This window comes from Myripristis murdjan, chromosome 17 (genome assembly GCF_902150065.1).
Source record: "Myripristis murdjan chromosome 17, fMyrMur1.1, whole genome shotgun sequence".
Taxonomy (NCBI): domain Eukaryota; kingdom Metazoa; phylum Chordata; class Actinopteri; order Holocentriformes; family Holocentridae; genus Myripristis; species Myripristis murdjan.
In genome coordinates, this window is record NC_043996.1 from 19117753 (window position 1) to 19142396 (window position 24644).

Here is a 24644-nt window from a genome sequence, read left to right on the forward strand (position 1 = left end):
AATTAATACACTATGTGACCAGTTGGAAAAAAAAAAAAACATTCTTGTTTCAGGTTTTTACATTGGCCACTGACACCATAGCATAGCCTAGCATAGCATAGAATAGAATAGAATAGATTAGAACAGGATAGGATAGGATAGAATATAACAGAACAGAACAGAAAAAAGAAAACTGTTTCCAAGTATATTTTGATCTATTTTAACAGTCACTCACATTTTATTTATCATTCCAAAACAAGAGCATTTATTTATCCGCTCTGAGAAGACACCATACCTTGTTTCCAGTTTGGCTGAGACGTGTGGACTCGGTAAACAAGTCCAGTTCAGTCCAATTCCAACCCAAATCCCTTACCCGCTATTTTTCAGTAAAAACAAAGTCAGAGAAAGTGGTTATTCACCCCTTTGTTTATCCACTACTATAACAAGCGGCTTGCATTTGTGGAAATATTTGTGCAGTAGGATAAGCACAGAATTTGGGTGGACAACGCTTATTTCCACCACTTTATACTGTAACTTTGAAAGTGTGTTTTCAGCTTTTATTCTTCGAAGCACAGTGCCTGTAGTTGCTCACAATTCCTCTTTGAAAACACTGGATACAAAGCAGGGAAACAGTACCTGTTCAGTATGCCACTGGTTGTGTACATAATTTAAGATACCATGTTGATATTTGTGATAACACTTCAGATCTAATATTGATATAATGGATATAGTAAATCTTCCCCCTCCTATCACCCCCCTCTCACCCCCCAAGAATATTTCAGACTTGTGGGAAACACTGGAATTAAATAGAATGTAATACAACAGGTACGCACAGGTGACTGAATCAAACTGCATGTTGTGCTGATATGCAGCCTTGCTGTTTAAAGTCGAGAGCTCCAGCAATATGAGCGATGTAAATGTCATTTCTCACAGCAGTCGCTCACAAGATGTCAACAATGTGAGAATGACTGCTGATTTTTCTGTGGTGGCATCACTCTAGGACTCATCTAAGTGACAGCGAGACACCTTTGCTTTGAGAATCAAATGGCATCCATCTTCAGTGGACTTTATATATATATATATATATATATATATATATATATGTATATATATATATAGTTCACATCATGCCTGAGACATCAAATCTAAATCCAACAGCCTTCATTATTTTTCATAACATGAGAAAACGGGCCTTCATAATTGAAGACAAAAATATATCAACTTTTCATAATATGAAACACTTAAGCCTGCCACCCCACAGGTCTCTGGTAATTGAGCAGCTTCGTTTTGTATTCAGAAAACTATCTCTTACAAGCATTGGCTATTTCAGCCACTAATTGCAAATGAATAAGCATTCCTGACTCCCTCACTCGACACGGACATAAAATAGGAAGGCAGCAAGAAGGTATCACGCCCGAGTAATATGATTTACTGGCCCCCACCTTCTCTCTCTCTCTCTCTCTCTCTCTCTCTCTCTCTCTCTCTCTCTCTCTCTCTCTCTCTCTCTCTCTCTCTCTCTCTCTCACTCTCTCTCTGTCCTCATCTTGACTTCAGTGACAGCTGCCACAGATGGCAGAGGGGGATCTGATATTTTAGTGTGGAGATGTGGCGTTGAACGCAGGCTACCACGGCTAGCATGGCTCAAAAATTGCCTCAGCTGCAGCTAATGCGACACCTCTCTTCCCGGGTGAATGTGACTTTTGACAAATGAATGTTGTTACACCTTCAGCTGTCTCCAGCCGGCCTCACACCCCACCGCCTCCATTTAAAGCACAGAGGGGTTTGTTTTTCATGGCTGCACGTAGACTATAAATGATGTGGCTGTGACTCCTGTTTTCAAGAGAGGCCAGGACCTGCGGACCCAGCTGCTACTGCAGAGAGAGAACGCCCATTAACTGAAAAATACGGCCAGTCTTGCAAGTTGTTTGGCCTGATGATAGTGTGTTGTATAACCCTGGGGAGCCAAGTGCAGCTGAGAGCGCTGACTTCAAAATATCAAAAGACTAACGATATAGCATTAGTGTCGCAACAAGGATACAACTGCAGAGTAAGTTGACAGTTTAAAGCTATTATAAGTCATATATCATTAGTTTTTCCCCTGTAGGTGAAGGCACAGTAAATGGTGAAATCACTTCCTTAAGCCTTTGTTATGAATGTTATCTACACTATCCTGTACTGTAACTCTGAGTTTTTGTCGTTACAAGAGTGATGCCACAATGATGACAAAATATCCAATATACCATGTACAGTATTAAAATGGCAGGACACTTTTACACTGTTGACAGACATTTAGCATGTATATATGGGACCATTTTGTGGTTTGATGGTTTATTATCTTTATTTCCCAGATGTAACTGGCATGCTTTCGATGATTTGACACCATGTCAAAATGTTTTCAGCAAAGCTACAATGAACACTGGGTTTTTGGTGTCAGACCCCCAGATTCAAAGAGCAATGTCTTCTGTCTACACTGGCCTTTTTCCACCATAATTCAACACTCACATGGGAAGAAGGCCATCTAGATGAGACAGACATGTGACTTTCTTCATTGTCAGTAACTTGGGTAGACCATAAAGTAAAGCAGCGGCTGTTTACTGTAGGTCTTTGTGGATCTGTCATTGGCAGCATGTGAAACACAACGCCCACTGTGTGTAATTTGACCAACGAAACACAGTACACCATGGCCTTGTTCTCTCTCCACTCTCACTTTTTTCTTGACCAGAAAATGTTAGAAATCCACAAAGCTACTGCTTTCACTAATGGTCTGTTCACTCACACATATGTCGCACACAGTCCCTCTCTTCTGGGAGTCATCAAAAGTCATTCTGGGAAGTAAGGAAACTCACTAACTGTAAACAAGTAGAAGTAAAGGAAGAACTAAGTAGAAGCAAGTACAAATAACCAAGACAAGATGAGAGAAAGTGGACACACCAGTAAAAGAAATTACAACGTCTGCTTGCAAAGTAACTGTAGAAAGGCATAGAACATCACGAATTGATGATACCTAACAGTGTAAAAGTATCCAGTGGCCAATTTTTCCTTTAAAAGTACCTTAATGAAGGGCACTGTCACAGTCTGGTAGTGCACTTCATCAAGCTGCCACATACCACAGTGTCAGCAAAATGCTTGACTTCTTAGCCTTGGGTAAGTAAACCAGAAAAAAACAAGTGTCATATCTATTATGTTCATTTCTTGGAATTTTCAACTGACAGGGATTCAGATACTGATTTATGTAGTCACAACTTTCACACAAAAATGAGTCTTATTTCCTTGCGGTAACTATTCTAAAACAGAATTGTGCACCTACATCTCAGAAAAATCACCCTGGGTGATGGAGCCACTCTAGAAAATGTTTTACCTCTTGTCTCTAGCTTTGAGAGTAACTTGTTCCTACTTACATATTCTGACTGAACTGTGTAAGGTCACAGGATGGCATCCTGAGTGCTATTTAGGTTGGACTTAAGATTGCGGTACTTGGTCATGGGCACACTGACAGGGAGTGGAAAGGAAGGCGTGGTGATGTGTGGCTTGAGCTCAGCTGAAGGGGTTAGCTTTAGTGACAGTGTAACAAGTGTTACCTGTTATTAATTATACTCTCTCCTTTATGCAGTCACTTGCCGGACCTGGTACACACACACTTGAGGTAGAGGAGGGCGGCTGTTCTCCACATTGTTCTGTGATTTTTAAGTTTCGTTTGAGAGATTGAGTCAGGTGCCCTCCAGACAGGTGAAAAGCAAAGAAAGAAACTATTTGGGTTTGGAAAGCATGTGTGTGGGAGCTGGATAAAGCTTACAAGCAACCAGACTTGTTTGGGACTGTGTTTGTGCTGCGGAGAACCCACGGTAACATCGTCTCTTGTAGAAGGATATCCTACCTTATCCCCCTACCAAGACTTTGTGATTCAAAGAATTGAATCTGGAAAGTATGACATACTACCAATACTCTTTATACTTAACAGTGTAAGGACCAAACTGATGCGAAGGATAAAAAATAATTGCCTACCAGAATTGCAGTCATCCCCAGCAAAGCCCTCCTGGCAGACACAGAATCCCTCCTTGCAGACTCCCTTCTTGCTGCAGTTGTTGGCACAGTAGACCAGCGAGCAGTCCTCACCCACGTACCCGGGCCGGCACTGGCACGTCCCATTAATGCACAGCCCCTGGTCTGAGCAGTCGTTCAGACATCTGCCGACCATACAGTCCTCACCAGTAAAGGACTCTTCGCACACACACTCGCCATCGATGCACAACCCGCGGCCCGAGCAGTCCGATGGGCAGCGTGGCTCCGAACAGTTGTCGCCTCCAAAGTCACGGTCACACACGCACTCTCCCTCCACGCAAACCCCCTGGCCGGAGCAGTCGTCCGGGCAGCGTGGTTCGGAGCAGTTCTTACCGGTCCAGCCATCCTCACAGATGCAGCCACAGAGGTCAAAGCTGAAGCTGCCATGGCCACTGCAGCCTGGGACAAAGTCTAAACGGCCTGGAAGAGAGGATGGTAACACTTTATTTGGACTTTTCAATGTCAGTACTCAACTTGGTATCAGTGTATCAATTTCAATCTCGTTTCCAGGCTGTCTCCTCTGCACTGAGTAGAAAACCTGGAGGAAGGAATGTGAGGAAGCTACGTAACAAGATAACAAGACCTACCCACCATCATTTCATTGGTCTCTCAATTTGTTGAGCGGAAAAGCGTCACTTCAGGGGCGAAAATCCCATTTCATTATTGGGGGGGACAATAAACAGCAAAATTTCTGGGAGTAATTGTTGGGGGGGACATGAAAAAATTGCTGTCTGGCACAACTGTACCTCCCTCTTTCTCTCTTACGCTCCTTTGAAACTTGCTGTACAGTGTTGAGCCCTCAGCATGTTCATATGTTTTAAATAATGGTATTAAAAGCAATAATCCTCTAACCAAATTTCTTTGCTCACTGTTCTATTTCCACTACAGTCCATCAAAGTAGATTTATGAGCACTAGAAACTCAAAATAACCTCTAAAACTAGAGGAAATACCTTGAATAACCCAATTATATCAAACTATTCTTCAAAAAACATATTTACTGTAGTGTCAACAAAAAACAAAGCAAGATATGGCATCAAATAGTGACATACAGTATAAGTTTGAGCTGTACACTGTCCCTTTTAGATCAAATAAGAAAATGAAATGAAACTATGCCACAAAATAATGCAACTTAAAATGCAATAAATAAATAAATAGATATCTATCTAGAAACAAACTCAAAATATCAGTAAAATATGAACTGTTTCTGACATTAATATCCTGACAGACTTATTGAAAGAATAAAAAGCTCAGTATTTGCTCCTCCTGTGGTCTGTCCTCTCTCTCCCTCACTGTCCTGCACTCGCTTCAGCTTGGAAACAATCATTAGCTATTAGCTTAAACGGAGAGCTGAAAGAGGCAGGTTTTGGACCAAGCAGGGGAAAATATCGCTTTTCATATTACAACCTTGTGCTTGGTGAACAAGTAGTGTGATAAATGACTCACTTACTAGTTACCATCAGCCTCTTGCCTCTCCGGCTGACGGACTGACTGAAAGTCACAGAGTTGTCGCTCTGCCAGCAGCAGGATGCGGATCAAACCACTTTGAGCCATGGGGGAGTCATACATTTTTAACACTTAAAAACACACTATTTTACATTTATAATTAGCACCGCTTGTATTGTACTTTCATTGAATACTACTATATTATTCAAAATTATTTATTAGTGTTAACAATGATTTTTATTTTTTTATTATTTTATTTTTTTTTTTTTTTCTGGGGGGGACAACTTTATGGATGGAAGGGTCTTCTCCCCACCGACCTGGGATTTCCGCCTATGCATCACTTGTTAATCATCGACCCATTGATTTGTGCATGTCTCTTCAATAGCTTGGTTGAACATTGCCCCCAAGAGCCCCATATTTCACAGACCTACTTTCACATGTTCCTTGCACAAAGAGAAGTTAAAATGGAAAACCTCCAAATTCTCTCTATCCGGCAAAAAACGAAAGCCATCATTGAGGCTAAGGCAACTTATTTGAGTGCTTACTCAATCTAACCACCATGGCGTAACTTTATTTGGACTGCCAAGTGTGAATCTATTCATATAAAGTTGTGTAGTTACATTGGACAGGATGATATCAAGTACCATTGACTCAATTGTGAAACCCAACTGACACAAAGTGATACTAAGGTGAATATCAACATTGGATAGTCTGAATAAAAGTTCAACTAAGAGGATATGCACTCATCCTATAGTGTCTTCAAATGTTGCTTAAATCAAAGATGAAAACATTCCTGTTCTCTCTCTGTAATCTGCACCTTCAGGATTCAGGAGTAACGAAAACCAGGCTGCCCTAAAGACCACTGGGCTGTCACTGGACTGATAGAGATATTTTGACCACATTTTTGAACGATAACCATTACATACTGTCACAATTTTGAAGATGGTACTCAGTGTTTTACTGGTGGTTGCATCATTCCCCACTCTGAGTGCTACGTAGACTGATCTGTCCCAGCAAATGTCAGGACCTATTATTGTTACAACATATTTCAGCCCAGATGTCTCAAAACTGTCCACTCACCAACAGCTTATCTTTTTAGTTTTTTGAACTGTCCCTTTAGGAAGGCAAATTCAATCTATACCATTGCTAAGTCTCATCAATTACCATAGCTTCTACAAGATCCCCAGAGTGGCATCCAGAAGTTGAAAAAAGGCGGAAAAAATTACGAAATCAATAAAAAAGTAGAGTTCAAACTAGTTTATTCCTGTTTGAAACAAGCACATTTTGTGAATTTCCATTCGGCTCCCCCGGCTGCACACGTAAGCCTCATTTTGATTCAGCTCATGACTGCTGGAGATAATCATACTCTCCCCGCTGAGATGGAATGTTTCTGGAAAATATTTGAATGGGGTGATGGTGTCACCGGAGGAGATCCTTTAACCATAACCAACCACACATAAACCCTATAACTCTATCCAGGCCATATACCCTTCATATTATAATGGCTACACCTACTGAATACTGAATTAAATTCTCACCCATAACAAAGGTCTCCCCACATCATTCAGACCCAAACTACGCATGGAGCAGGGAACATTCTCCCTCCAGCATCAATATTCTGCTACTGTCTGTGTTCTCTGTGCTACCCCAAATAATTCATCTATGGTATAAACATATTCACTTTCTGAATATTCTTTCCACCTGATTTTTTTTTAGCCACATAAATGAAAATGTCTGCCTTGAATGGTCTTTATGGACTGCTTTTTCCTTGCTATTAGCATTTCTAAATAGCTTCCAAGAACCCCTCTGTTTGATAGAAGAAGTTCCCTTGCGCTTTCACAAATTCAGCACACAACTTAAAACTACTCCCAGTGCATCAAACAAATATATGAAAAATTGCATCAGCTTTACCCGCATACTTTGCGGTCCACAGTACTCACCCATGGCTGAGCTCTCTCCACAGCATCCAGAGCCACACTGAGCTCGGAGCAGAGACACCTCTCTCTCCAGCATCTCCACCCTGGTGACGAGCTGCTGGATTGTGGTTACTGTCGGGCAGCCACAAGCCGCTTTTGGGATGTTAATGCGGTGTGTGAAGGTTACCTAAACATGACAGATGCTTTATTTGGTTACTGAGCATTTTTTTGTGTTTAAATGTTTCTCATACACCTAAAATTACACTAATTCAGTTGTATTTTGTGTCTGTGACTTAGAACACACCGTAATTCTCTTTTCCATTTGGGAATAAGACAACACTGGTATGCTTTGTGATACTTCAATCTGCTCAAAAAGATGCCTCACCATACATATCACTATGCAAATGACTAAGAGAGATGAAAACATTCTTAACATCGACATGATATCTCTAAAAGGTAAAGTTTTGGTTGGGTCTACATATTGTGATATATTGCATTGTCTATTGTCATTTTCTATCCGGTGAAAAGAAACACACCATCCTGGGAATCCTGGGATGGCATGCTTTTGATGGCATGTTTGTGCTGTCTTTATGTTTTACTTTGAATTTTTATGTACTGTGTTGTATTTGAATTTGTTGTGATTTTGTATGGCCAAGTCTATCTTGTAAAAGAGACGTTTTAATGTAAGTGGGACTTCCTGTTAAAATAAACATAAATAAATAAGTAAATAAAATAATAAAATTGGTCGTATTTCAAGTAACACTAAATGCATAAATCTATGAGTATTAATAATTATTAAGGCAAAAGAACACCATGTCAATGTCAACCAGCATTAGAATGAACAAAATATGAACTTTCCATGCAGCTTGAACTTTGCTGTAGTTGTGAGGAATGTGAAATGGCAAGTTCATTGCCTGTGATCTGAGCTTCATGGGAGTAAGCTTCATTGGAGTGATAAATGACAATTCTTTATTGTATAAAAAACGAAATTCATTAAAGCAAGTAATTTGGCATTTTCAGAGTCATTCTATTAAGCTGAGAGGGATTTCATATTCTGTCAGCATTCAGACGCTGCTGCCTGAGCCTTGTGTAAGATCCAAGGAATGTTAGATATACTAAAAAAGTCAATATTCACTCAGAAAGAACAGAATATGTATTTATTTGTTCTTGCCAACCTAAGGTGTGTGTGGACAAACTGCGGAAACAAAGATAATCTCCTCCTTCCATAATCTCTCTCTCTTACTCTCTATACTCACATGCATACAGATTTCCAAACACACACACACATTCCTTCTCACACATGACATATACTCTTTCGCTCTTGCTCACACATGCCAACTTGTGATCGCACTAAGATATGTACACCACAGACTTTTTCCTCTCACATCCAACACATACAGCTCCTTCTGCTACTACATAAACCTGTATGCAGACAAACGCGGACGCCCACACTTTCTCACAGCTAAGACTACTCACTCCACTGTGAAGTGATTAGTAGGGGAAAAAAATTGTGGCGCTTTGTGTTTTATTACAATAAGCTTTCAGTGTGTTCCACCAACGCACACACACAGCTGTTGCACATGTTTTAAGAGGGCCTATATATTTTCTAAGTATAGGCCTATTCCAATATGATCTAAATGTTTAGAAAGAAATATCCTTCTCATGTCATTATATTTATGGGGAAACAGGAAACAGCTTGGATAGGTATTCCTGGGCATTCCCAGGAACAAAAAGACAAAAGTAGACCCGTAGATTTGAGACATTTTGTAGGATAACAGTGACATAAATCGCAGTATAAGACATGAATAGTAACTGCTCGCCACCATGTAAAGCACCTGGCCTGAGAAAAGCTACTAAGTTTACCACACCTGGCTGTCAGCGTCCACGGTCTGCTCAGTGTATTCTGTTGGCCCGGCTGGTCCTGCTGGGCCCTCCATGGCCGGTCGGGAGCCCAGCTCAGCACGAGAATCTGGGACGAGGAAAATGAGCATGCCTTTAAACTACAACTACTGTTACAATTACAGTGTGTGTTTGTGCGTGTCTGTGTGTACATGTGTGAGCGAGCTGCGCCCTCGTGCTCGCAAGACAGAAGATAAAGTGGCAAAAGTGAGATCCAGCCCACACGAACGATCGATCAGAAGATGTCACCATCACCTGGGGCTGCTGGTGCAGAGGCGTCCAGGTCAACAGAGCACAGAGACTCCAAAGGTACATTGATGTTGTAGACGTGGTTAAAGACCATGGGTTGCTCCCTCAGGGTCTGGTTAGCGAGGTTAGCGGAGGTGGACCCATCCTCCCTCAGGGCCTGCCTCCTCACTCGGGTGGTACGCACGAGCTGGCTGTCTCCTGATGGAGCAGCGCTAGTGGCACTCTGGAGACAGAGCCAATATAAAATAATTACACACTAAGTGGTGCAGATATAGCTCAGGGCTTCCTGTTATGCACGGTGTGTTGTACGACCAAAATAAATAAATAAATAAATGACACTATATATCGATTTTAAATTTAGATGGCTCATCTCTGCAGTAAGTATGTGACTGCCCCTGAGCCAAAACAGAAACTTGCAAGACTCTGCTGTATTTTTTTTTCCTTTGGGACCAAATTATCATAAATATTTATTTATTTATTTATTTATGTTTTATTTGATAGAGAACAATACAATGTACACAGACAAACTGAACACACTTTTCCAATGCAATTATCACTGTGTTTGTAGCAGATGCTAATTTGCAACACACGTCCCTAGAAGGGCTTTTATGTAAGTAACCAGATCTCTCAGCCTCTCTGGTGGTGGCACATGCTAGTTTGTTATTTTTTGATTGTGTTTTTGACAGTTGAGTTCAGATGATAATTATGAGGTAAGATAATACAAATGTGAAGCATGTATCAGTTCAAAGGAAAGAAGTAACTAAAAAAGGTGTGTTTTCTGTGGAAAATGTACGATAAAGCAGCTGATGAGAAATCTTGAGAGCAGAGTCGCATTTTAGAATATGTAAAATGATAGTTTGAGTCATCACTACTCCTGAGTTTTCCAAATTGGGAAGGACAGAATTTGAATGGAGTTGTGCCCAGACAGAGTGAAGCGGTTAGATCTGCTGCCAAAAATAGTAGATTGAAACTAAATAATGAATGAAAAAAAATGATAATGAATAAGCCCTGGGCCACTCTTCAGTGAAGGAGCGGGTGGACATTTTGGTTGTTACCTGTAGAGCGAGAAACAGAGCCAAAGCCAGAATCCAGGCTGCTGCAGGCATGGTGGTTTGGTGATGCTGTTGTGCCAGTGGCATGCTGGGAACAAACCTCACTGTTCCTGTCCAGTCACGCCGGTGGAAGACTGAGAAGAGGGCCTGAGAGAGCAAGGGGAAAAAGCGAGAGAGAGAGAGCGTGTGATGGAAAATTAGAATGAAAGTACAAACTGTCTGCTGACATACAGTATGCTGTAAAATCTTTCTGCCCCCTTGAGATTGCTGAACGGGAACGGGAACCCTGGGCTGGCGGTCTGATGTTTAATCAAACTGACTGACCAGCATGAATCAATAAGACGTTTTTAACATCCACTGACCTGCATGTGCTGAATACAAGGTTGTTTATATGATTGTGACATCTGTGACATCTGTATAATAACCACCTCATGAAACTATTCATTTAGAGACTGACAGCGAGCATGGCAGAGTGTGTGCCCTCTGCCTCTCCAGTTTTACAAAATAAATTCCAGCTGAAGAATATTCAGTGTGCCTCTATTTCACTAGATGTGTCTCACACCCACTGAAGAAAAGAGGGAGAGAGAGAGAGAGGACAGGATGTAAAGAGAAAGTCGTCTCATGAGGGAAGTGAGAAGACAGTGCGGGTTTGTGTGAGTGTGCATACGCGTGCGTGCGTGTGTGTGTGTGTGTGTGTGTGTGTGTGTGTGTGTGTGCATATGATATCTTCATCCCTGCCTGGTTCCTGTCTGTATGTGGCGATGTAAATGTGTTTTCATGCCTTTGTGTTTACATGAATGTACATGTGTGGCTGTTACTGTGCAACTGTGGGCCAGCACAAACACCCATGTGGATGTGTATGTGCATGACTCAGTGTGTGTGTGTGTGTGTGTGTGTGTGTGTGTGTGTGTGCATTAAGGGTGGGTATTTCTGGTGTGGGAGTCTCACTAGCATCAGCTTATCCTCTGTAAATGGTAAATAAATGCCTTTGATCTGACGTAAAACAATAATTGGTTTTAGGAAGAAATAACTCTTCCAGGGATTAAGGGACTGGCAAAGAAGCTCTGAATATATTTCTCCGTGCAACACCAAACATTTGATCTTTCCACAGGGGAGGGATACAGAAATATTACCCAGCGAGAGGGCTGATAGATGCATTTCAATAGAGACGTGGTTTGAGTGATGCCACTGTAATCTTCTCCCCAACGAACGGGGTAAGCGAGAACAGGGGCGAACCGAAGTAAATGCCACATAGAGGGAAAACTGATGTGGATCCTTCAAGCGGACCGGCACAGACATTGCACTGACAAACTGAAACAAAAGCACACGAGAAGACAGCAGAAAAGCAGACACAAACACAGGCATTCGCGATGATCCTTCCTTAGTGTACACTAACACACATAGACACGCGCCAAGCAGCTTCTGGTGGGCGTCAGTCGATGGATCCATGTTTCACTGAATTTTTTCAACTTTTGGGTCCCAGGGAGAAAAGTTATAAAAATCTTTGACTGTCATCCTGGTAGTATGCATGTCTTTTAAAGCATGGCAGACTTTGGTTGCCACATGAAATAGAGATTTCCACAGCTGATTGAGAGAGATGCTTCGACCATACCAGGCAGCGTTGAAGGTAATGAGTATCATTGCAAATTCTGTAATACTATCACTTATTTGAGTAATGGAGTAGCATACCAAGTTACCGTTTCAAATGGAGTATTCTTATTACATCTATCAGACAAGGGCTGGCACACAAGTCTGTTCTGTTAATGAGACACAACCAAAACCTCAGACTGAGACTGACTGAGAGGATTACAACATGGTACAGTTATTAATTCTTAAACTACAATGTATTGTTCTCTATAAATTATTTTTGAGCACTGCATCCTCTTGATTATGTTGTTGAAGCGCTGACAGCAGGTGCCTTGGGATTATCAATATTTAATTGTTATTACCATTTTATTATGCAGGCATCAAAATAATTTAGCCCACACATTGAGGTTATGTTTCCCTTTCCAAGATTTCCCATTGTAAGCGTGTAGGCATTAGGTTACCCATATTTTTTTCTTTATTTTTTTCTTTCTATTTTTTTTTTTTTTTAAATATATATTTGCTGTTATTTGTAAATTATTACATTGCCTTGACAGAGTCAGGATATTGCTTTGTTTCTTAAAGATAAAGCATTACTAGGCATTATTTTATGTATGAATATATGATTTTTCAATACCCTACCACTTGTTGGGTGGATGGGTCAGGAGGTAGAGTGCAGAAGGTTCCTGGTTCGGTCCCCGACTCTTCCAAAGAGCACGTCAAAGTGTCATTGAGCACTTAACTATTCCTGATGGGAAGCTTGGCACCTTGCACAGCAGTCTTTGACATCAATCAGTGTGTGGGTGAGTGGGTGTGAGTGGTCAGTTAGGGTTAGGGTAGAATAGAAATGAAATCCCATTTACATCTGTTGGACTTGTCAACATATCTCACCATAAGTGAAAGTAACACTACAGTGACATATCACGTTGCTACGTACAGAAAGAAATTATGCAACATAATCACATTACTTTCAATGAGGATTAATAAGTAATACTCACTACCCGTCTCCTGAAAAATAGGCTTACTGAAGCTGCACATGCGGAAATGATGAGACACAAATTTGTTTGTGACTTTTTTGTGGGTTTAATGCTTTGATATAAAGTCAAACATTTATAAAGGCCACATATCTGTAAACAGCAATGTACCTTATTTTCCACTAATATCAATAAGGTAGAGTTAGAATCAACAACAACAACAACAACAACAACAATAGTACTACTAATAAGAATAATAAGAATAATAACTAAATTGAAATGAATAAACCCACTCTGGAAACTAACTGAAATTAAATGGAACTGAAAGCAAAAATTAAAAATGGAACAAAAATAAAAGCTAATGAACAATATAAATTTACAATAACTCGGGTTATAATGCAAACATATTCAGAATTAAAATAAACTTTACACAGCTACTGTTCTCCAAGAACTGCTGGGATTGCTGAGGTTTTCTGTCAAAGAGCGAGGTGGTCTCTGAACGGTTTGGGTTTTTCCACAGTTGCAGCGGGCACTGAAGGATTTGTGAACACCATTAGGTTCTGACTTCTCTCAAGGGAACATGACAGCATCGCAGGAAAAATGCAGGCAGAATCCTCCTTTGGTATATGAAACTGAACTTCTTCAGTGACTTGTGAAGCTGTCCAGGCTTGTCTGCTGTTTATGCCTTTCTGTCTGCTGTTTTTCCTCTGGAGATCTGTCTCACAGCGTTTATCTGGGAAGTGAGATTGTAAGGAATTAGATATCACCAGTGGCCATATGTTGAGTGTGGGTAGCTGATGTAAATTGTCATAGTAAATGCTCAACAAAGGCTATTTAAGAACTTCATATGTTTTTATGTATTGTGCCAAAAAATGATGTTTAAAAATGCCATTCTTGCATTGACTCCAATTGTTCACACAAGAGCAAAATTCAAAATGCTGTCAAAAATTCAGTTTTTGAGATAAAAGTCTGAAATTTGCCACACATCATCTACCATGACTCTAGAATTGTGTCATTTCTTTTCATGAACATTGGAGATTTATTTAGCAAGAATTTGCATGTATATGTTTACAGTACCGTTTTCAGTTAAACATTTTGATGCACTGTAGGCTCAATTTTTGATAAATCAAAAATCTGAGAAACAACGTTTGTGTAGGACAGTCTGAAGATGCTCTGCAGCAAGTTTGGTGTCACTTGAGCAAAAATTGTGGGAGGAGATAGGTTTAAGAAGTTTTACAGTTTTTGAAAAAAACAGAGTGATGAACTGCATAATTTTTAATAAGTTGAAATGAACAAAAGTTTCTTCAGTATTGGGGCTACAGTTTGATGAAAGTTGCAAAGCTGTAGCATGGATGGTTGGATTGTTATGAATTTTCAAAGTTTTGAACTTTAGAGGCTTGCTGGAGCGTCACCATCAGGACTATGGGCTTGAGTTTGCAGCTGAGGTAATCTGGCATGGGACTGGACCTTTGTGCAAAGTTTGGTGAGTTTTCATCCATGGGAAGTATGATTTCCTCGGAAGAAGAAAGAAAGAAAGAAAGAAAGAAAGAAAGAAAGAAAGAAAGAAATCCTGGGAATACGATAGTGTCCTGGCAGCTTGGGCTGCCCGGACCCTAATTACCTGTGCCCTTGATGGTCTCCAATGACAGTCTCATGCTCTGTCACCTGTCTTCACGGTGCTCAGCTGAAAAGAAAAAAAAAAATCATTGTTATCATACAGTAAATTGAAATGTGTAACTGTAGAGAAGTCCGTGAAAGGAAGACGTGATTTATCTGTAGTGTCGGGCAGCTCCACTGACCTGGTGTGACTCTTCCTCCGGCAATCTTCCTCATGAGGCAGAGCTGAAAAGTCAGAATTGTTGTGTGGAATGCACATTTCCAGTTTTGCCCTATGTGGATTAGACAGCATGGGAATGTGTGACATTGTGCCTTAATGGAGTCAGTGTGCACTGATATTGGGACTTTGGAGAAATATTGATGGCCCAAAAATTTAGGAAATTTACCTGTGGCCTCTGGTGGCTCCAGTGATCTCTTCAGTCTCATTCTCTATTGACTCTCCTCATGGAGCTGAGCTAAAAATAAAACAAAGGCATGGGTTTTTAAACACTGATTTGCAATTTGTAGACTGTAGAGGAGTCCATTGATGGGATTGTTAATTTGTCTGTGGCCTTGGCAGCTCCAAAAACCTCTGCCTCTGTCTCTGCTGATCATGGTGTTGAAAAGTCACTTAGAAAATGATGTGCTTGCTAACATGTTATTTAGCTGATAGCGCTTATAACAGCACTAACAACCTCTGTGTGTGGACTAAGTGTCACACTGTAGACGCCAGAATGAGATTCACATTCTGAACCATCACCAAACCCAAACCCATCTATTGCATTACTCATCTAATTGTCTATGTACTGCATCAACAGCGCCTTGTTTTATTTATATCCCGCAGTTACCTCTCCAGGCTATTTTTTACTTTTGTATGCTTTGTCTTTTGTGTTTTTCTATTGTACAGGCTAATTTTCAGGATTACAGGCTAAATAAATAATTGCTCCAGGCTAATGTGTAGTGTACAGCACATCATTTCATGCTCAGACTGATTTACTGTAGGGTACAGATAGGGTGTGCAATTCTAATTTCTAATTTGGACTGAGTGTATCTACGCATTGTGTGTAATTATTGCACTGAACTATTGGATGCCTAAGTGTCTGTCTATTTATCTATCTATCTATCTATCTATCGTATATTTTGTGAAATACCCCTCAGGTGAATACCCTCCAGGTAGGTTTGTTAAAGCCAAAAGGTAAAATGGTGTGCCAAAAGGTAATAACTCTTACCTGTTTTTCATGAAGATTCCTTTGCTTTTGCAGCAGACAGCGATGACTTCTTTTTAGGCAGGTACAGCACTAATATTATCCTGCTACCAAGGAAGCGATAGCACATTTTGCTGACGTGGATCAACAGGATTTCTGGGAAACGTAGTCAGTTCTCCAAATTCTCCAGTGCAGGAAAAAGTGCAAAAACACAGAAAACTATGCACAAACAGATGAACAGAACACTCTCCGATTGTAGCGGTGAGATGTAATACATTTTGAAAGTAAATTTCCCAACACTGCTCCTAGGATGGTTATTTGATTGTATTGACTTTTGTTACTCTCAAGGTCAGTAAACACTTGCTGAAAACAGTTCAGTTTGCGAAGACATCTCACGAATCAGTATGAGAGTAGCTGGTTTTGAGATCAAAAGGCATGTGTGGGCTTCTTATATTTTACATATGGGCCAGACATGCTCGTCAAACAAACGGGCCTTTATGTATATTTATGTTAAGTGTTTGTGTGCCTGTGTGGGTGTGACTGTGTGTGCATGCTCAGCTGTGCACGTAAGCATCATGCCCTTGAGTGCCAGCGTGTCCATGCCTATGCGTGTGTGGGCAGGAGACGGTTTGGCAGCAGCTCAGAACCAGCAGTCAGATGAGCCGGTGTCGTCTATAGCCAAGAATCTTTTATCTCAACAATGCATCTCATGTTGGTGAAGCGGGCTATTTCTCTCCACCCAGGCCCTCTGTGAGAGCCAAATGGAAGTCTTCTTATCACATCCGACTCAGGCATTTTTGATCATTTGGGGGGGGTTGTGGGGAGGGGTGGGTATACTGAAGCATCAGTTTATTTGCACATAGATGGGAAACTGAGAGAATACCAATATCTGTGTGAGTCATGCCTCCTTTTAAGTTTGTCTCATTCAGGGAACATTTCTGAAATACATGCATACTTAATGCCCTGGACTTGCTGTTCACGTAGCTCTGTTATACACCGATTCCACACTCCAAGATCATCTTCTGTGCTTACCTGTGCATATCTTTCACTTCAAGACCAAATCGCACAGGCTTTGTGAATGCGCACATGGATTTGTATGAGTGTGCTTGTCAGTGTGTGAGGTGAACTGAAACAGTCATATAAATAATGTAGACACATATAGTGTATTACAAAACACCCATGAGGTAAAGATAGCCGGCAAAGGTGATATGTTACAGTCTACGGCATGCCTCACTTCAGACACTGCCACTAATGCTTTTATAAATGACTTTGGCCTTGGGTGTGACTCCAAACCAATCCCTCCCTCCCCGCGCTGAAGGAAGATGGAAAATGTTCCACTTTCAAACCTCCCCTCATGCGAGCAGCTCCTGTCCGACATGACACGAACCGTTTAGCTGGTGAATTCACCAAACAAACGAGGAGCATATAGATGAGGAAAGAATGAGATGGACAAAGCCAACTGGAACATTCCTTTTCACAGCTATTAGCTAAAGCAATGTCCCTTTGGCTGGACGCAGAAGCCAGATAGGATACGTGCTTAAAAAGATGTGATGGAGACAAATGGCACTGCAAGGATCTTTTACTCACTTCCTGAAACAGACATGGTATAAAATAGCTCTCTAGATCATTTGTTTTAATGTCGTAATGTGGTTCATACCTTGAAGCCAAAATATATTTTCTCAACTTGTTTCTTTTTGTTTTAAGTTTACCCCATGAACTCTGATATTACCTCTATTCCCCCCTTAAGTTAAAACCTTTCTTCCCATATTGCATGACAATTTCACATACGTGTTCTGTGTCCGCTTGTTGCAGTGCTTCATGGAAGCTACATCACACCTACACTGAGGGAAATGCCCTCACATTCGTCATCCCTCAAAACCCAAGATGTTGTTTTATGGCTGCACTATTTCATCAAAGAGAAAATAGCCATATTTCTTGTGATTTTTTTTTTTTTTTTTTTTAAACTAAAGTTCTGTGGGTTTGACCAAAACTCAGCCATTGCAGCAACGCCAAACCCACCTGTGTGAGCAGCAGAGTTGCAGAGGCTAATGTTTCTCTTTGATGGGACAAATAACGTCAGGTTTAAGTGTCACGCATTATTTTTACCTCAAAATAGACAAAGATAAAAGTCCAGTGAATATGCAACTGTGGATCTTGCTTGAAGGCATACGGCTCATAAAGGACTACCAAATATAGTACCATACATTTTCTCAACGCTATATATAGTTTTAAAACCAGCAGAGATTCAAAGTCACAGGATGTTACTTTAGTCGTTGGGTCATGGTGCAAGCTGATGCCCACGAGCGCTTCAACGCACAACGAGAGGAGGTTTTGTCATGGAGGCTCAATTAAGGACAGGCCCACTCATTCAGAGTGAAGAGAATCTACATGCTCCGGGCACGAATAACTGGCTTAATTTACCCTTTTTTATCCTGGAGAGGGAACACGCACACTTTGAGGAGCACATGGGCCAGCACAAAACCAAGCACACTGATACATACATCACTGAATCAACACACACATCTGAGAGAGAGGGAAGAGAGTACTCACACAAAAGATACTGGGCACACACACACAAATGCACACACACACTAATATGCGCACACATGCACTTAAACACACCTTACGTCATGTGTCAAGTGTTTCCACTCTTTGAGTTCAATAGCAGTCCACCTGCTTTGATGATAATTAGAACTGAGAGCACACTGCCTCTAAATCCAACCCCCCACTGTTAGTAGACTGAAAAAAACAAATTGTTTAACTCCATGATATAACAGCATGTGTTTCTGTGAGCACATACATGTGCGTTTATTCCCAGGTAAGTAATATAGGAACATTTAGAAGCCTATGTAGAAATTTCACAGCACTAGGTAAACAATATTTTGTCACTTTAAATTTTGCCGTGTGGAGAAACTGAATGAGTATACCCCTCCATCAAATGAAAATGAACTGCCTTTGGCAAAAACGTAAAGCCCAAATCCTACATTATGAAGATGCATAAAAGAGCACATAATAGCATGCAGTCACTTTATACAATGTGGAAAAAAATAAAAAGTAAAGTTAAACATAGCCAGCGGAGCTCTGAAATTTTCATCTTCCTTGTATAGTGTTGAATAGGCAGGTGAGAAAAGCAAAGTATGTGTTCCTTATAGAATAACGTGATATCTAAGATATACAGTGTTAGTGTGTATGCACTGTGCTAAGAGTTTATGTTATTAGATTGGATTGGAAAATGTGCATTTAAAATGTAGATTAACATACCAAAACTGCTCAAAGTGTAGGCGAGATATTACGTCAAATACTTTCTCAGGTATAACAACGTCTAAAACCAGAAAATTACTTGATCAAAGATATTAAACTCCGATTTCATGACACTTACGCCATTTTCAATTCTACACACACACACACACACACACACACACCGAGAGAGAGAGAGAGAGAGAGAGAGAGAGAGAGAGGAGTGAGAGCAACATCCACCTTTCTTGTTGGAGGTCTGTTAAATTAAATATCAATCAGTCAAAGATAGTCTCACCACTGGAAAAGTATTGATTGGGCCATGTAAACCCATATCTTGGGAGTATCTAAGTTTACAAGGATCCAGACCAATCCCACCAACCAAATTACGGAATGTTTCAGAAGAGAAAAAAAAAAAAAAAGAGAGAGCAGCAGACTCACATAGTATAAGCACTTAAGGGGTTCATAAGAAATAAATACATAAATAAATAAATAAATAAATAAAAATCCTTGCAATATCATTTTCATCTTCTCCTTGCCTCTTTTTCATCACATGCATTCCTCTCTGAAAGGAGCTTGTGAATTTTTGCCTTTCACTATCTCCGTCTTTCACCCTCAGTGTCGTTTCCGGGCAGGCACTGGCAAGGCGGTGTGGGAAGAAAACTGAATTTAAAAAAAAAAGCTCGGTGTAATTACGCTGAGATACTGGTCCACTCTGTATCATGCAGATGGTTCAAAGGGAGCCTTTTCGTCACACAGTTATCGATGTCATGTTGCATCGTGGAGAAAGTAAAGAGGTCCCACTGCAATCCAATTACATTGGAAGGAATGATACAGTCAAAAGTTTAAATGCAAAATTGCTTGATATTTTTCTGTTGCACAAATTAATTTCTATATGGGTATTTTAATGATCTAAAACTTCATACAAAATATACTAAGAGTCCTCATTTTTACATAGCAGCAGTTTAAATGTAAATGTGTCTCCTCTCTCTCTTTCACTATGATGGCTGTCAAGGGAACACACATTTCTAAAAACAGTTTTGCCTTTTGCTTCTTTATGTTATTGAAATGTCACTGAAGCCACATAAATACACACTCACGCATTAGTCCATAAGCTTGCCCCCCCCCCACACATAACACACACATATGTAATGTAACATCAAGCTGGTCCATCCAGTCTGTCCTCAACAAATAATTGAGACAGTGAATGAAAGATTAGAAAGGATTTCAAACCTGAGCAAAATGTCAGCGAGAGAGGAATAAACATTGAACATTATGTGAAATAGCAGCCTCTCATGTTGACATTTATATGGATGATAATGTGTATGACACGGTAACGCATGTCTTGTAAACTCGATCTTGCTGTATATTTTCCATGAGCACACTGTGTAATTTAAAATCCATTTGACTTCCTGCTTATACTAGCCTTTCCTACCGTTTACACCATTTCTCTCTATCTATTATTGCTCCCCACCGAAATATGGGTCATTTTCAAGCGGACCCACACTGAGAACCTCAGCTGCTTTTCTCTGCCCCTGTCTTAAAAGGTTTCAAAACCCGCAATTTGCAATGTCCTATTTTCGAACTCAAAGCTTATCTGTGGTATATTGTAAACACATATTTTGCATATTGTTGGCAAAATTGTAATTATATGGTGCACTGTGTGATGTAGTTACTGAAGGTCACAAATAATTGTTCACCTCTCTCCCCATAGAACATCACTGATGATAATAATAAGTACTTCAAAATCATTTCTTTTTATCACTAGGTAATACAGAGCTTAACTTTTTTTTTTTTTTTTTTTTTTTTTATCAACCTTCAAAATCTATGCATGTGGGCATTTCTTTTGCTCAGTGCACCAGTCAGTTCATGGGTCTGAAGTTTGATAAAACAGAATATGTGAGGCACTACAAAGAGCAAAAGGATGGCAGAATAACAAATTTGTGACTGCAGGATTTGTCTGAGTGGGTGGATGAAAACAGAGCCAAATCAGAAAAGAAGGTTACTTTTACAAAAATGTGCATTCTTCTACATATTACACACACTATCAACTAACATTGAATAAATAAATAAATAAATAAATAAATAGATAGATAATTAAATAAACTGATGATAAAACACAGTTTGAACAGTGTCTGGCATCATAGTTTAACAACTGAGGTAAACAGACCCAATTTGCAGAATCACTGCAAGCCAAATGCTTGCCTTTATCCTCCTCACGGCTTAGCGAGGGCTGTATTTCAGAATGCGAGGCAAAATGCGACCAGGGATTTAAAGAAATGACGTGAGCTTTACATTTGAACCCTCACTGAAATTAGTGAGTGCAGTAACATGAGAGCAAACAACCTCACTTGTGCAGTGGGTGTGGGACTGATCTTTGTGAATCTGCAAAAGTAGCATCTAGCCCTTAGCGGAATTACTTGCAGCAGTAAATAAACAAATAAATAAATAAATAAAAAATATTGAAAATCAATTCCGCTACTTCTGGCGGCATATCCTGGATCATTTTGCTCAGTTAGATAAGGGTCATATATTAAATCAAAAAGTAACCACAGTGATTAATGTGATCACCTGGAGAAAATTGTGTTTATTGCAGTATCTCATACTGCAATAAAGATACATGAAGAACATGTGCATCAACAACAACCACTGCTTTTTCTCTCCTCATGCTAATATTTGTATTTAATACTTAATTTACAAGGTCTTACTGGATGGTCTTACTTGATTCAAAGTTAACTGGTATGTTTGAAAACACTCGTATTTTGTTAAAATAAAAAAACTAACAAAAAAAAAAACAGAGGTAAAGCCACCTTTCCCTTATTTCCTTTCTACCCAATTACTCCTGTGCTGCAACATTTCAATTACAAATTACGTTATAATCAGATACTCTAGACTAGTGATGGTCTGCAGGCCACATCCGGCCTGCCAGAGCACGAAAAAAAAAAGGACGATGTAAGGCTCCAACGAAGGGAAGCTTTTAAAAGAACCAGATGAGTGCTGAGAGGAGGGAGGGAGGAGAAATCATCCTATTTTAAAGTCTGCTGGAACTATAAAAACATAAAAACAAAGGCTTTTTGATGAAACTCTCATTTTCTTCCATCTGCCAAGATCTGCTATACTGCTATTATGAGAGCTAACCATCTTAACTGTCAGTTTAAAGTTAACGGCTGATCAAAGTTTAAAATGTGTCTTGTTTCCGAGGTGTCAGCACCAGAGAAGTTTGCAAAATGTTACTTTTGTATCCTATCAACAGAATTTACACATTTGATTTTCAAATAATTTACACGTTAGGATGGCGTGACAGTGTATGTTCTTGTGATGCTCAGCTGACAGTGAAGCTGTCTATGGTCGAGTCAATTTTGGCTGACACTCTCTGCCTTGTTCGCTGTTCAGTCTGTTCAGAGTCTGTGATTGCAGAGCCGTGCTGGAGTCCATTGATTCTTGCAGGTCTTTCTCAATAAATCTGATGCTCGGGTGCCTGGTTTAGTTCCAGAGGTTTCCTGACAATCTTTACCAAAAAGTGACAAGAAGATTCCAAAAATAAATAAATAAATAAATAACCTTCAAATGTCTACCTGTAGCAGGGATAAACTATGACAAAAAAAGTTATACTTTTAAAGTCTGCTTGGTGCCCTTGAAACATTTACCTTGATGCTCCAATGGGAAGGTTGGTGGTCACATTTTTTAAATCATCAATATAATCTCTGTTCACTGACTTAATCATCCCGCTCAACTTTTCAGTTTGCATGCACTTTGGAATTCTAATATGTAGTTTTGTATTGTCTCAGTGACAATGTTGCAAACCCAAAACACTGTTTCAAAACCCTAAAAAGAGCAGGAAACCAAAGCCCAGAGAAAGAGAGAACAAAGGAATTGTGTAGAAAAAGATAAAACACATAAAAACACAATATAAAGAAGGCTTGAGAAAGATTAAAAGGATGCATTAATCAATGGAAATGAAAACTAATAAACAAGCGAGTTCAAGATACACGCGGAAAGAGAGTTCAAGAACAAGAGAGCACACAACTAAACAAGCCTCTCACATCCAGCCTGCTGCATCAGAAATGCGAAGCAGCACTAAATGCCTGCCTTCCCACATACTGCTTATGATGACACTCTCTGAATAAATGTGCGTAGGTGTGTGTGTGTGTTTCTGTGTGTTTTAGTTAGGAACCCACAGGAGATTAACATCCCAGTTGGATTATGGAAGGCAATGCGCTGCATAGCTTCATTAACTCTCTCTCTCTCTCTGTCTCTTTCTCTCGCTCTCTCGCTTCTTCCATGGCCCTGGGGCTTTTTAAACTGCCGCCTCCCTGCTAAGTACTCACTGTCCGCCCTGTAGACATATCTCTCAATCTGTGTATGTGGTCTCTTTTCTTTCTGTGGCTCTCGAGGGCTCAGTGAAAAGATAAGTGAGCCTTGGGAGCAGTTCACTGTCACAATTTCTTCAGGATGGAGAGAAGGACAATGATATCACTTATGACGAAACAGTTCACAGCCATTTGTAATCTGACTACACTGTTAATCGAGTATAGGCCCAATATCATTGTATTTTGAATGACTAACTCATCAGAGTTCTAATTGTTTCCATATCTTGGAAACCCAGCTCCAATAGTCATATTCATATCTGGAGTCAGCAGACGGGGAGGGACAGAAAACAGGTGGCTGGTGTTTCCCACACATATATTATACCTGCATGGCAGCCCACCCAAGTATATTAACGGCAAAGTATAATTCGACCCTTCTGAAGGTTTCCCATTAGCGCCACAGTTTCACATCAACCCCCTTGCCCTTGGTGGTCACCGTCACTATGTTGATTTGCTAAGACACAGGCACAAACTGTCTTACACATGTTGTTAGTAGAACTGGGTATCAAAATTAAGCATCTTTACGGTAACTTACACTCCTAGCTATACGGAGCAATGGACAAAGGAAGTGTCATTTAAAACGATATTGGTTTTAAATCATTTAGATAGGTCATTAACAACAAGCTGCCTCCACACGCGGCCTGCCTGCTGTTGTGAAAAAATCCCAGATGCAGATTGTGTTTTTTGGGCAAGTTCATAAAACACACTGCTCAGCCAACAGAGAGAAAGAAAGAGGCGGGCAGGGCAAGCTCGTGTGTGTGCATTGAGAGCCTGAGACTTGAGCAGCATGTGTGTGTGTGTGTGTGTGTGTGTGTGTATGTGTGTGTGTGTGTGTGTATGTGTGTGTGTGTGTGAGAGAGAGAGAGAGAGAGAGAGAGAGAGAGAGAGAGAGAGAGAAAGAGAGAGTAAGTGAACTGAGGGGAAAAAGGAAGGTGAACAAGTTAAAACAGTTTGAGTAAAACACAATGAGGTAGAGAATTATCTAAAATTACAATGGTGAAATAAGAAATAAATAAAGACTAATGTATTCTTTAAAATCATTTCAACAGATAATTATATTCACCCACCCAACACACACCCAATAAT

At 40.2% G+C, this 24644-nt stretch overlaps 1 protein-coding gene across 3 annotated transcripts in view; it reads right to left on the reverse strand.

Moving 5' to 3' along the window:
* tnr (tenascin R (restrictin, janusin)) overlaps window positions 1-24644 on the reverse strand; it is a 205598-nt gene that overhangs the window by 69322 nt on the left and 111632 nt on the right. For all 3 annotated transcript variants that reach the window (XM_030074578.1, XM_030074577.1, XM_030074579.1), the window contains exons 4-8: window positions 10602-10745; window positions 9553-9769; window positions 9267-9367; window positions 7423-7585; window positions 3982-4458 (exon numbers count right to left, since the gene is read on the reverse strand). In XM_030074578.1, coding sequence (XP_029930438.1) covers window positions 3982-4458; window positions 7423-7585; window positions 9267-9367; window positions 9553-9769; window positions 10602-10685 — 1042 coding nt within the window. In that variant the 5' untranslated portion in view covers window positions 10686-10745. The remainder of the gene's footprint in view (window positions 1-3981; window positions 4459-7422; window positions 7586-9266; window positions 9368-9552; window positions 9770-10601; window positions 10746-24644) is intronic.